The sequence below is a fragment of the Acomys minous genome, assembly GCF_964271855.1.
Source record: "Acomys minous genome assembly, chromosome: 5".
Classification (NCBI taxonomy): domain Eukaryota; kingdom Metazoa; phylum Chordata; class Mammalia; order Rodentia; family Muridae; genus Acomys; species Acomys minous.
In genome coordinates, this window is record NC_140494.1 from 30286405 (window position 1) to 30301132 (window position 14728).

Sequence of the window (14728 nt, forward strand, 5' to 3'; positions counted from 1 at the left end):
AAACAAGAAATCTTCTTTTTAGCAACTCTTTCTTAAAAAAAAAAAAAAAAAGCTGGCCATAGTGGACCTCACCTGTAACCCCAGCACTTGGGAGGCAGAGGCAGGTGATCTCTGTGAGTTCCAGGCCAGTCAGGTCTACAAAGTGAGTCCAGGACAGCCAGGGCTACACAGAGAAACCCTGTTTAAAAACAAAACAAAACAAAAAAATACCCTGGAACCAAATAAAATCATTGGTCAAATAATTTATATAAACATTTCCTTATGTCATTTTCTAAATAGGGAGGGGAGTTTTCTATACCAAGTTTCACTGAACTATGAAAGAAACAATGCTATTTGATAACATTTTAGATATTTATTTATGATATTTTCTAAAATGTCCTAAATATCTCAAAGAGAACATCATCAGAAAATACAACTTTACCTTTGAGTTTCATACGATGGTGGCACCCATATCTGATTTCCACACTTAACTGAATGTGCTGGGAAGCTCAGCCTTGCTTCTCTCACCATGATATGTTATGTGGATGAGGAGAATGAGACAGTAACCTGCTACTTCCCTCAACTGCCCAGGCTGACCAATCAAGAACATTTTGGATGAAACTCACCTTGGTGGAAAAAGAGAAGAGAAGAACCTTATCTCTGTGTTTCCTAAAATGATTCAAAAGCTGCTGGAGGACCTAGGAAGGAACACAGGGTGTCAGTGGGCCAGTGCCAACTACAAGCACACTTTACACATATAGGCAGAGCTGAAGAGTTCCTGAAAAAGTGTTCTACACAACACCTCAGTCATCTCTGCTATCTCCCTTTATATATTCCAAATTAACAGTATTTATCACATCAAATGTTAATCATCATCCTCTTATCAGTATGAAGGTAAAGATCCCAAAGCTAATATCATCTCATTTAGTTTTACTAGAAAGAAGCATTTTAGATGATGCATTAATTTAATTTCCAGAAAACAATTTTATACATACAGTATCTTAAGACTAAATTAGCAAAACATAACTTTTAGCAAGTAAGTGGCTTTCTAGACAGACAAGATGCAATGTCCCCAGTTGCTTCTCGGTAGGTTCTCAAAGAGCTGATGTTTATCCCTCTCACTTTCTCCCCTTTGTTTATTTACAGTAATCCCTGACTTCCAGATTTGACATTTACTTCAAAGGGCTAATAATCTGACCTCACACTCAGTTCTTTAGAGGAAGCAACAGTCCAAAGATTGTACAGAGCAGAACCTGTTGTTTTTAGGCAGACATTCCCATACCTGGGAAGACAGAACACCATGGTAAGGCAATCCACCAAGGGGAGAGGAATTTTCTGATAGCTATGAAGGTTAAGCAAACCTGTCGCCTTGCAGGAGGCCAGAAGCTATTGTTAGTTCACACTCTATGACAGGCAGGTCAGGGCTACAGAACCTGGGCTTGCTTTCCACACCCCTCCTTTAGTAATGCAGTACCAAGAACAAGTTGGCCACAGGTCAGCTTCCCTATGCAGAACAAGTGTTCCTTTGCAATTTTACTATTCAGGTCAGCAAACAAAACTTATAGGCAGAAGATTCAGCCTAGATAGAAGGCCATGCACTGTATATATGTGATAACAACATACATTTTAAGTGTTCTTAAGCCCAACAGATTAGTAAGGACCAGTTTGAAGTATATTTGACGCAATTGCCACTGAGTGCCCAGTGTGTGCACTGATCTATATGCAGACCTCATAATTTCCATCTTTTCTCAGGGTTTAGAGGACTCTTGTGACTAGCTGCTGTGGTTGTAGTACCACCGCATAAATCAAATCTTTTGTAAGATATCCCTGTTTGTATGCTAACTGAAAGAAGAGCACATACCTTCATTTTCCCACTATATTTAGGGTCAGAAAGTGTTTCAAAGGCTGCATCTTTGCTTTTCTTCACAAAATCTGGGAATCTGGAAAATACCTGATCACATATCCTCTTAATAAGTGTTTCCTTGAGAGAAGAAAGAAGAAATTTCATTACATATTTAAACCTACAATAAATAAAACTTTATAAAAAAATTCACTTTCAAGGAAGAGAGATGTAATATGCCTTCTTTAAGTGAGATTAACAATTCAGAAAAATCTTAAAGCGGTATGTTGAACATGTATGGTTTTGATGAATTCTTGACAGTATGGATATGGACATTATATATTTCCAAAACAAAGAAACAAATATTCCCCAGAGAATAAATAACACTATCAAAGTCTACTGTACCAAATTCCTAATAGAAGTCAGATGAGTTACACACACCAGCTACAGCACAAGGAAATATCCTTAGCTGAAGGCAGGGCCTTCTTCCTGATGTTGTGCTCTAGAGTGAGATAGACCTGCAGTTACCAAACAAATGCTTCTATTTAAGACCCAGCTTGGAAAGAACTGATTGTTGACAGTTTGGGAAACAGATCAGACAAATATAAATAAATATAATATTTGTAGAACAGAATTGATTTATCAGCTCTCTAAGTAGTTACACCAAAAAACATGTAAGAACAATACACAAACAATATTAAGACACATAAAACAGCTATTACTTTAAGCACAAGCTTTTTCAGCCTGATTAAAATTTTAAGCAGACAGGTTTCTTGATATGTAAGATTTACTTTAAAAAACTGTTAGTATTGATGCTGAAAACTGCACTTGGTACCTTGCACATACACAAGGTTCTGTCATTCAACTACTGAATTTTAAAATTAGCAAATCAGTTTCCTCTTCAAGGTCACCTAAAATACACTTAAGAATAGTTAGCTAAGATAATGAGAGGAGAACTTCTGGAAAGAAGCTGTATCTGCAGAGACTGGTTGGCTGACTAGAGGTGAAATACTAGGAAGGGACTGGAATGGTAAAGGCTCGAAGTCTATCTTATCTTGGGTGGACTTTTAGCCCCACACCCCAAGAGCCATTCCTTGCCCACCTCTGGGTCAGAACTAACATCCTGTGACTATAAAATACTAGTTTCTACAACCTAAAAGCTAAAAATGTCATCAGATAGCATCCTGGACCTAAAGAAAATCCTCCACCCCCATCTCTCTGATGTACCCAGAAATGTTCTAATACTTGCCTTGGTTTCTGACTTTCTTCAGTAAAATTATAAAACTTCATAAAACCACTTCCATATTAAATGTGGAATCTGGGGTTCTTTTACTCCCTTTAAGATAAGAGCTATGATTTTTTGTGTCAACAATACTGCACAGTATCAGTTTTACATCAATAGTATCACAGAAAAATGTAAAGTCAATGCCAACCTGTTTGGAGGTACTAGCAGCCTGCAGCAGTGCAACATGGTTAGCTACTTTCTGAAGCACAGTCAAATAACTAAGACACAAGGTTCTCACTGTGTCACCCTGCGGATTGGTCTGTAACAGAAAGGACAGAAAAGCATTAATAACATGGCTATATAACTAACATAAAATGCACCATTTAGTACTTATGCCTAATTATCTAAGATGGTAAAGGCCAAGTATTTAGAAGAATATCCATGAATCACTGACTACAATCATTCTTGGTGATGTATCAATCATAATGTAGTGATACTTATTTAATAAAAGGGGAATCTCCATTCTGGAATGGAACAGTGACAAAAAGTCTACCATTAAGCGGGTACCGATGGCAATACTATGATGTAGTCACAGTGTTCTAAAGAACACTTTTCTCTCTACTTACGACATTACTAGCCTGGCAGAAGTGAAGATATTCTAAAGAGACTTGTCTCTCAATCTTTCTATCAGACTACTGAAACAATGGGGTACAAGGAGAATTTCCCCCAAGAAATCTCACCCTGGGAGGAGGAAACAGTACCAGTCAGAGAGGGAACTTGACTCCAGAAAGGGATTTCACACAGTTCTCACCACTTGTCAAACCACCACACAGGCTGAAGCCCAGACACTGATAAGGATGGAGGGCAGGACTGCACGCTGACTGGGACTGCTCAGACGCCCCATCCTCGGCCCTCTAGTAAGCTTTGATCTCTCACCTCTGGACCTGGAAGATGGACTTGAGGAATTTGCTGGATTTTTGTCCCTCTTCCCAATGTAGCTGTACTGAACATATCTCCTTTTCCTGCTTTCTACTTTTAATTTGGCTTTTTTAATTGGATTACTGATGAGTGGCCAAATCTGACTTGGGAAACAGGTTGTAGCCCCCAAATCTGATAACAAAGCTATAAAGTTTTCTAAAAATACTGGGGTACTAAAAATGGCAATGACTGAAAACAGCAAAACCAATTAGATAGCATAAAAATCAATTTATATAAATACTTAGGGTCCCTGTAATCATGACAAGTAACATGAAATAAAGAGCCAAGAAACATAAAGAGCAGATAGTAAAACAAGTGACATTTGGTCTCTAAAAAAGCATCTTGTTCAGCTAACCCAAGTCTCTATTAAATGTGCACAGTGCCCAGGAGTCAAGTCTTACCAGCAAGCAGTGATTCATTCTTATGAGCAGTGGATGAGAAATTTGTTTTTAAAAAAAAAGGAATTTTAGGATGAAAGTAGGCTAGCTACCTCCTACTAAAAAGTGAGTTTTATAGCTATTTAAATATTGTCTTGTATTGCATTTATTTTATTTTCTATATTGTATGTATATATTTATTGTATTTTATATTATATGTATATTATATTTTATATTCTGCCACTGCCACAGCAGTCACAGTCAGATCGAGGCCACCATCGCTGCCATGGCCATCACCACCACTGCCATGGGGGATGCCAAGGCACACACACACATACATGTACTCTCACACACACATACATTCACACACACTCACTTATGGATTTCTCCATGCCTAATGCTACCATCACCACCCCAACAGGATACCTTCCGAAGTTGCAGGGAGCCCACTGCGCCCACCCCCAACTCCTTCAGCCCACAATATCACTACCCTCCCAAGAGCTATGTCTAACAGTGGCTCTATGCTAGTCCTCCTCCTTGCCCTGGGGCTATTGGAGGCAGGAGACAAAATGGCTCCTGTTGGTGCCTCAGCGGGAGCTGTCCATGGTGACTATTCCAGCCTCAGCAGACTCTTTCCTGCTGCTCCATGGGAGCTGTCTATGGTGACTATTCCTGCTTCAGCCTACTGCTCTATGAAAACCAGACACCTTTCCTGCCTCAGAAAGCCTGCTGCCACCACCATGGGAGCTGTCCATGATGACAACAACCTTTCCTGCTTCAGCCTACTGCCTTCACAATGGACTCTTGGAAACACTGTAAACTTTATTGCCCCTCAAGGCAAATAATTGGCTCAACCACTGCCTGAGAAAGCTCCAGCAGCCCAGACCTCTGTAACTGCCATCTCCAGCTCCTCAGGAGGACTCATGCCAGATTATGCTAATTTGGGATAAGAAGTCAGGACAAAAACTCACCAATCCACATTCTGGAAATCCCTGTCCCAGAAAGCTCTGCCCCCTAAGAAACCCTATATAAAGCCTTATTCTGCTGTCTCCTGCTGGGAGCAGAGGCAGCTGCTCCTGGATTCAGGCTTCTAATAAATCTCTTTTAAGATTTATTGCGTGTTGTGACTCTTTCATTGGAAGAAGAAGAAGAGTAGGAGGAAAAGAAAGGAAGAAGGAGAGGGGCTCAGGCTCCAAAGCTCCTCAGTTCCTCAGGGGTTAGGGGCAACCCTTCCCTGGGAGCTGTACTGTCTCTATTGAGGAGGCTTCCTCTCAGAGCTGTGAGGTTCCTGGCCTCCTGTGCCTCGGGGTATTCTTGGGACACTGTTCCATCCTAGAGCCATGAGATTCTTCGGTTCCTGTGCCTCAGGGTACCCTTGGGACACTGTCTTACCCCAGAGCTGTGAAGTTCCCAGGCTCCCGTGCCTCAGAATACCACTGGGACACTGTCCCACCAGTTGTGGACACCCTTCCACCAGAGTACCATAGCAGGCCATAGCACCCACACAATGCACACAACAACAATATGTAGTTATTTAATATTGTAAAGTATATCTGATAACCTGTATTTATATATATATGTATGTGTGTGACTCAGGCACGCACGCATGATGGCATGCATGTGGAGCCCAGAGGATAACTTTTAAGAACCAGTTCCTGCTTTCCACCCTGCTCTAAAGCAAGTTCCCTTGCTGGCTCACAAGCTTCCAGGATTCTCCCTGCCTGCACCCCCGTCTTGTCTAGGAGTGCTGGGACCACAGACATGCACACAGCCAGCCTGGGTTCTGGGGATCAGAACTCAGCTGCCAGACTTGTGTCACAAGTACTACTACTCACAAAGTGCCTTCACTGACACAAGAGCGACACAGTAAAGAGAAATGGAAATGTTTGCCTTGTAACAGCAGTTTCTCCTTTTCTGGCCACTGCCACAGGTACAAGGCTGAGAGGATGTAAGGATCAAAGCCACATCTTCCGCTTCTAACACTGTTTGATAAACAGCTTTCTGGAAGTCGGTCAAAGAGCAATACACCATCTGTAGACAAAGGAGAGGCCATTATTAGGACTTCTATAGTGGTGAGGAGAATTGTCACAATGGCCACTAGACCTGATGAGAGTAACAGCGCAGTCACCTACACTAACCACCTGTCTGACGATTTCTCCTCACTCTCTTTCATTACCCCTCCTCACCTCATACTGGACAGACTCTCATCTCACTTGTAAGTAAACTTCATAACATGCTTTTATTTTCACTTAAATAACCCAGAAAACAAATGCTGTAACTTCCTTATACATTCTCAGTATATCATGGGTCTCCTTAGATGTCTGTGTCATGCAAACAAGTCACAATAAAACAAAACAAAGGATTTTAGAACATTAGTGTAAATAACAAATGTTACTAAAAAACTGACAAAACCACAAAAAATTTCATCTTACTTTAGTTGTTTGTTTTGAGTATCTTGCTATAAACTCCTAAACTAGTAAAGACAAGAATTAAATAAATATATGCAAAAGCAAACACAATTTGCTATTGTATGTCCAAATTCAAGCACAGAAAATATTATAACAAAACAATGCCACCAAGTTATAAGGAACACAATTTCCCTCCTACTTTTGGCAGCACTAGAAATGAATAAAATTCTTCTAGATGTGTATCTAGCCAGTATCAAATTCAAATGTATTCATAACAAGCTATAGAGAATGCGAACAATAAGGAACAGTCATCAACTTTTAAGTATCTATATAACTACAGTGGGACAGTATTACAAAAAAAATGCACTCAAGCAAATATTGTAATGTCTTAATGTTAGAATTTTAAAAATATGTCTATAGAATATAATTACTCCTTGATGCTTAGTCTTGAATTTAAAAGTACTTAAGAAGCTGGGCATGATGGCGCACACCTTTAATCCCAGCACTCGGGAGGCAGAGGCAGGTGGATCTCTGAGTTCAAGGCCAACCTGGTCTACAAAGCAAATCCAGGACAGCCAAGGTTATACAAAGAGACTCTGTCTCGAAGAACCAAAAACAAACAAACAAACAAAAAACCATAAGAATAACAGAAGAGCACAGAAGATGGCAGTCAGTAACTACAAGAGAGAGAAGACATTTATATTAGTGTGCAATACTAACAGTTACTAAGTATTTCTTATATGTCATGCATTTCAGAGCAACCATGTGAAGCCTGCCTATCATCATTGGTTCCACTTAACAAACCACACTGGTCTCAGTAAACTGCCCAACTGGAAAAATAACCTTTAACTGGGAGAGCCAAAGCCCAAGTTCTAAATCTTTAGGCACAGTTCTCTCTTGATGTATTTTGTTTGTATTATTCCTACTAAACAGACTGCATGCACACACGCATACACCCCTGCATAAAACAGTTTAAAAAGCAGAGGTTCACAAAGTACCAACATAATGATATTTGCTTTAGATAAATACCAAAAGTCACATGTTATTAATTTTCTCAACTTCCATATCAGTGCTAGCCTTTACTTTCAAATCTTTACAAGGTATCCTAGGATTAGAGTGCATTTGAGATCATCACCTCTAGTTAAGACAGCATGAGTTAGATTTAACTCATAACAATTTACAGAATCTTTATTGCTAGAACTAAGAATCACAAAGTCAAACAATCAGTTGAATATTAAAAAATCCTAGACAACTCCAACTTTCTTAAATAATAACAATGTTATTTTCTTGTAAGTTAAAGAGCACACTGAGCAGAACTGTGTGTGTGAAAGAAAAACTCATTACAAAGGGAAGCTCTCCCTGCTTCCTTAAGGAAGAAATGAATCAAAGGCCTTGACAAGACATGAGGATTTGGTCCATTTGTTTGTTTGTTTGTTTTTTGAGAAAGGGTTTCACTGTCTAGACCTCACTGACCTGTAATTTACTACATAGACTAGGCTGGCCTGAACTTGGAGATCTGCTTGCCTCACCTTTTGGTGCTGAGATTAAAAGTGTAAGTGACTACCCCTAGCTTAGATGTGCATTAGACACTCGCTGTCATGGCTTGGTTCCCAAAGGACTCTCACAGGCCCATAAGCCAAAAGCCCAGCTCACTGGCCTTTGGCACCTTTCTACAAGCAATTTAAGTCACAAGGCTGTGTCCCTGAAGGGGACATTGGGTACCTGGTCCTTTCCTGTCTCTTTTTTCTTCCTAACACTGTGAGGTAAGAGTCTGCTCCACTACATTCTTCAGGCCACAGATCTAAAGGACCACAGACTGAAACTTATAAAACCAAAGTAAACCTTTCCTCTTTGTTCAGTGCTTAATCTCTAGAATATGTCATGAAAATAGAAAGTTAACTAACACATGTACTAGTTACAGGCCTATTAGCTAGTAGGTCAGTAAAATTAAGAAAGAAATAAAACTGAGCTCAATTCATGTCTTCTGAAATCCCACATGTAACAAACTAATTCCACAAAAGGAATCCTAAAAAGAAATGCTTTCAAGAAGAATACAGTGATGAGGAGTTAATAATGCACATAAGTGTAGTTCTCACCCGGTCTTCTTTCTTAGGCAACTGGCCCTTGATAAGAGTCTTGGTACGCCTGAGAAACCAGCCAGACATCTTTTTTGCAAGCCTGTGCATGGCTTTTCGTCCAGTAGCAAGCTCTCTTTTTGTTGCTGTGTGTCTCTGGCCATGTTCCACTGGGTCCGAAAACTGTTTCTTGAAGTAGATCCTGCTACCTAGAAGTCCTGGCACAGCCCTTCATAAAGGCAGTAAGAAAGAAAAATTAACAAAGTTACTAAATTATCTAAAAAGAAAAGCATTCAATTCTTTTGCTTCTAAGGGATATATTCAGTGACTCACTTATTAATAACAACAAAAACAAGACCCAAGAAAACCGCATTCCTTCTTCATGACTGTTTATAACTAGTAATTCAGCATGTATTTACTCTGGGGACTAACAGTAACATGCTAAGATTTTTCAGAGGACTTCCTACACTGAAACATGCTTGGGATGGAGACTTCTACAAACAGTTAAGTGATGACTTTTCTGGGGGGAGGGGGCTGTGACTTAAAGAACAAGCAACCAGAAAACAAGGCAGCATTCTGCTGAACACCTACCCTTCTCACTCACCAGTCCATAACGCACCACAGCTCCTTCATGTTGTTCTGAAGGATGGTACCAGTGAGGCCAATGCGGACCTTACACCTTATAGCCTTCATGACTTCGGTAACTCGTGCTTTTGGATTCTTGATCCTGTGTGCTTCATCTACAATAACAGCTGACCACTCCAAACTATAGGAAAAAAGGGAAAACGGGTGAGAGAAAGAGACAGAATTTTTCCTTACTTTAGTTTTTAAAAATTTAGACAGCATTTTTTTTTCCTTTCTAAAATATACCTTCATTCTACTGAATTCTTGTCTGGCTAAATGGCCTTAGGTCAGGGAACACTACTGATAAATATAGAAGAAATGAAAAATAAGAGAAGATGATTTTGTAAGCCAGTATCATTAAATGACAATTCCTGTTTTAAGTAACAAACTAGAAACAGACACATAAAAGAAACAACTTTATGTTAAACTGAATGAAAAGCATCAATATAAACAGCAGTATCTTTTTGAATTGTGATGAAAACAATGTTTATTAAAAAGGTTAGAGCTGTGACCCCAGTAGCAAGGAGTATCTGCAACCAAACCAAGCTACCAAAAACAATAGATGCTGTGTAGCAGTGGGAGATGGCTGCTTTCAGGAACATGGCAGAAACACTTAAGAGCCAAATCCAGGATAAATATCCAGAAGAACAAGAACTGGTCTAATTAGAATATAGAAGCTTCAAGAATAGCAATTACAATTGGGTGTAAACTGTTGAATAAGCAAACATCTAGGACTTAATGGGAAAAATCAGATACGATACATAAAAATGAACTTAAGATATATCACAAATCTAAACATGAAAAAAATAACATTTATAAAACAGACCAATCTTTCTGATTCTAGATCAGACACAGAATTTTCAAAAGTTTTTGTGATACATTGGATATTGTCAATGTTACAAACTTTTGCTCTTCTGAAGACACCATTACGAAGACGAAAGACAGGCACAAAGGAAAATTTGCAAATTATAATCAGATGAAGCACCTGTTTATGGCCTATATGTTACTACAACTCAACAGCCTAGTCAAAACATGGCAAATAACTTGAACTACCTGAAAACACAGAAATTGCAAGTAAGTCCAGAAAAAAAAAAAAAGGAGGATAAACTGCAATCATTGTGACCTTACTCATTAGTTTAACTTCTTACTCCAATACAATCAGGCATTCATTTACCTTGCTTTTAGTTAAAATTGTATCTAATTCCCAACCAATGAGACTCTTCTTTATAGAATAACACTAATAAGATAAATGATAAACCAGAAAACACAGTATGCTATAAGACCCAATAAGATAAATGGATAATTTTTACATGCCACCACATGTATATAAATGGACATAAGAATCAAAATACTTAAATGGTAGTAAAATGTCACTTTATAGATTTGTTATTGTAAAAGGAAAAACTTATTTTAAATTTTTTGTTGTATGGATGGTTTCCTTCTTAGCCTATAGGTAATTTTAGTGTCATTAACACTGAGCAATATGGCACACGTCAAAGTGACAATATGAACTTCACAGCAATATTCATAAAGCTTTTAGGCTAGGCTCAGTTTACTGAGATACAAATGTTAAAGGGGTCATTTTATATCAGGTAACTATAAAGAACTTAACCAAAGTCACCACCCAAGCCTTTACTGAATCCTGTTGTCTAGATATTAGTTATTAATAATGTCCTATGGACCATTAAGGAAATTTAATTACTTTCTGTTTGTATTCTCCTTATCTTTTAATTTTTATTACTTTCCTTTGTGAATGCATGAATGTATATACCTATATGGGTACACATGTGTGCATATAAATGTGAAAAGCAGAGGTATTAACCTCAGGTATTATTCCTTAGATGCTGTCCACCTTGTTTTTTTGAGAGAGGCTCTCTCCCTGGTCTGGAGTTGGCCAGTCAGGTGAGGTTAGCTAGCCCGGGAGCCCCAATAATACATCTGTCTCCACACCTGTAAGTGTGTGCCATTAGGCTCAGTGGGTTCTAAAGAATCAAACTCAAGTCCTCGTGCTTCACAGCAAGCACCTTACCAAGTAGCCTGGTAGTGAATGTAAACATGTTTTTGTTTTGAACCCAAACGTGGGATGGGAAACAGACTTGTGAAAGAACAGGTAATGTTTATCCACTAGAAGAGCAACTGCCTCCTTTAGGGGCTTGGTCTTTGCCAGCTGAACGACGTCCTAGTATGGACTCTGAGAGGAGATATATAATGTGTGAGCCCAAAGCAAGAGGCTGAGACTTTTGGTCTTGGCATCATTTCCTATTGTTTAGCTGTTCATCGCTGCACTTCAAGACACGCCCAGAGAACCCTTCCAGCAAATGCTTCAAGGTTCTGGGTTCCAGCTACTGCTCTGGTTCCAGCTACCGCAGTTGCAGCCACCTTTGCTGAATTGCTGGTTTGCTGTTTAATGGGTCTGCTGGGATCCTGCCAACCTGTCAGTGGACTTGCTCCCAGGAACTGAATCTAAGAAGGTCTACGTTTCTGGTTCCCATCAACTTCTTTTCTCTCCTATCGAGGATAGGTAGGTTGAAAGGCAGGTATAATCATTAAAGAACCCCAAATAAATAAATTTGAAAAAAAGTTCAAGTTACGTAACCTACCTATATGACAAGGATGATGAGGTATAAAGAACAGTAACTTAGAACAACATTAAAATATTTAGGGCTCAAGTTGTCATGCTATGTGAAACTTACTGAAGTGATTCATTAGTGTATTTAGACAAAGTGCATATGCATATGTGTATGTGAACACACACATGCACGGGCGCATGCGCGCGCGCGCGCATACACACACACACACACACACACACACAGATATGCACCAAAAGATCTGTTGGCTCTAATTGTTGAATAGGTAGACATACACATCTGTCCAATATTTTTACAGATTTCTTAAAGGTAGAAGAGGATAGAACTCTCATGACACAGGAAATGGAAAGAAGATGAAAAGATGACTTAGAAAGGAAGGAAGGGTGAAGGAGAGACAGACAGACAGGCTGACTGACTGACTGACTGACTGACTAGTATCAGTAAGAGCTGATGGTACAGGTCAGGAAGGAGTGCACAAAGAGATGCAGTTTTCCCTACAAGCCTTATTTGGCTTTTAACTATGTTAAATTTATCAACATTTCATAAAATAAAATATATAATAGTAAATATTGTTCAGCCATAATATGCCATACATTTGTCTACTCTGTGGATTATTTATTATTAAAGTACAGAGAACCACACTTCACAAAATAGTACTCACTCAGCTTAAACATAAACCATTTAAAATATATCAAAATGAAGACATTTGAACTGATACAAGTTAACAAAAAGAAAAGGAATTTCCTCATGTCTCTACTTTTATAAATATATGAGTTACAGTTACATAATTCTTGGAATTCTTAATACTTATATCACAGAAAATAACCACTTACACATTTCTTTAGCAGTTATATATTAAAATGCAATAAGCACTGAAGTATACAAGTTAAATATAACATCTTTCTCAAGAAGCACACTCTAAAGAGATGAGTAAATTAACGAAAATATGGCTTGTTATGGTAGATGAATTTATTACATTTATTTAACTGTATAACATCCTTTGAGGTAACATGATGGTTTAAACCGTAAGTTCTGGAGTTAAAATGGTGATCAATGGCAAAGCCTCATGCCCACTACTGACTTAACTGTGTAAACTTGAACAAACTACTTAATAGCTTCTCCATAACCAAGATTAATGTCTTCTGCCAGAAACCATAAAACAGTAAAATATAAACATACAAACTTAGCACGAGGTAAAAAAAAAGTCATATCCAAAGCCTAGCAAAATCCAACTTTACCAACACTGCATTAAATATGAATGGTCTAAATCCCCACAAAGGCAAAGACTGTCAGAATGAACATTAAAAAAAAAACGAAACAAATAAAAACTTCAACTATATTCTACTTGTAAAGAAAGCCACTGAAAATATAAGAAAAATGTTAGCTGGGTATGGTGGTGCACACCTTTAATCCCAGCACTTAGGAGGCAGAGGCAGGCAGATTGCTGTGAGTTCAAGGCCTGGACTCATGAGTCCAGGACAGTCAAGGCTACATAGAGAAACCCTATCTCAAAAAAACAAAAAAACAAAAACAAAAAACAAAACAAAACACACACACACAAAGAAAATGTTATAATAAAAGAATGAAAAACTGTAATATGCAGTAGGCATAAGAAGATTGTTGGCAGTTATATTAGTATTAGATAAACCAAGACAAATAAAAAAAAATAAGAAGCACTTTAAAAAATTAATCCATCAGGAAAAAATAAAAATTTGAAAATGCATGTAACTCTAAAAACAGAACTTAAAAATATATGACTTAGCTGGGCACGGTGGTGCATGCTAGTAATCTCAGCACTCAGAGAGGCATAGGCAGGCAGATCTCTGTAAATTTGAGGTCAGCCTGGTCTACAAAGTGAGTCCATCAAATTAGCAAAGACAGGGAATTCTTAAAACTATATAAATCAGGTGCTGGAGAGATGGTTCAGCCATTAAAAGCACTGGCTGCTCTTCCAGAGGATCAGGGTTCAATTCATAGTACCCACAAGGCAGCTCACAACTGGAGCAGCGTGGTCTGGTGCTTTGTATTTAATTGTTAATTGCTTGCCCTTGAAAGATCTTTACTCTTCTATGAGCAAGCCCTCGTGTAAAACAAGTGATGCTGTGTGACTGTGCCTCTGAATTATCCCGGATTGGCCAATAAATGTCTACACCTGGGGAGGGCAGACGAGAGGTAGGCAGAGTTCAGGTTTGAGGGCTTGGGAGAGCAGAGGCTCACAGGAGAGGAAGAGGAGAGTGCAGAGGGAGGAGAGCAAGAGGAGGAGAACAGTCACCATGGGTTAAACAGGAACTAGAAGCACACAGCTGGGAGGAGCTTGCTCTGAGGATCAGCAAATGGAGAAAAGCAGTCCAGCTGAAAGACAGCATAGGAATGACAGAGTAAATGGCATGGGATGTGGGGCTGAGATAGCAAGATAACTCAGGGGTTAGCGTCTGCCCACTGCCATTGAATAGGCATATTAGAAATCTAAATCTAACAGGTGTCTGTGTTTCTTTTATTTCTATCAATAGCAAGTTAAATACTAACTGTTGTAATAATTATATAAATCAATACTAGATACTAACTTTCTACAACACACAACTGTCTGCAACTTCAGTTCCAGGGGATCTGACAACCTGACACAGACATACATGC

The 14728-nt window shown here is 38.8% G+C and overlaps 1 protein-coding gene across 7 annotated transcripts in view; it reads right to left on the reverse strand.

Annotated features, from left to right (window-relative positions):
- The window catches only part of ERCC6L2 (ERCC excision repair 6 like 2), a 160955-nt gene that overhangs the window by 109129 nt on the left and 37098 nt on the right, over positions 1 to 14728 (reverse strand). For all 7 annotated transcript variants that reach the window (XM_084783736.1, XM_084783737.1, XM_084783735.1 and 4 more), the window contains 6 exons: positions 9487 to 9648; positions 8904 to 9111; positions 6290 to 6430; positions 3253 to 3363; positions 1841 to 1960; positions 606 to 677 (listed from right to left, as the gene is read on the reverse strand). In XM_084783736.1, the coding sequence (XP_084639862.1) occupies positions 606 to 677; positions 1841 to 1960; positions 3253 to 3363; positions 6290 to 6430; positions 8904 to 9111; positions 9487 to 9648 (814 nt within the window). The remainder of the gene's footprint in view (positions 1 to 605; positions 678 to 1840; positions 1961 to 3252; positions 3364 to 6289; positions 6431 to 8903; positions 9112 to 9486; positions 9649 to 14728) is intronic.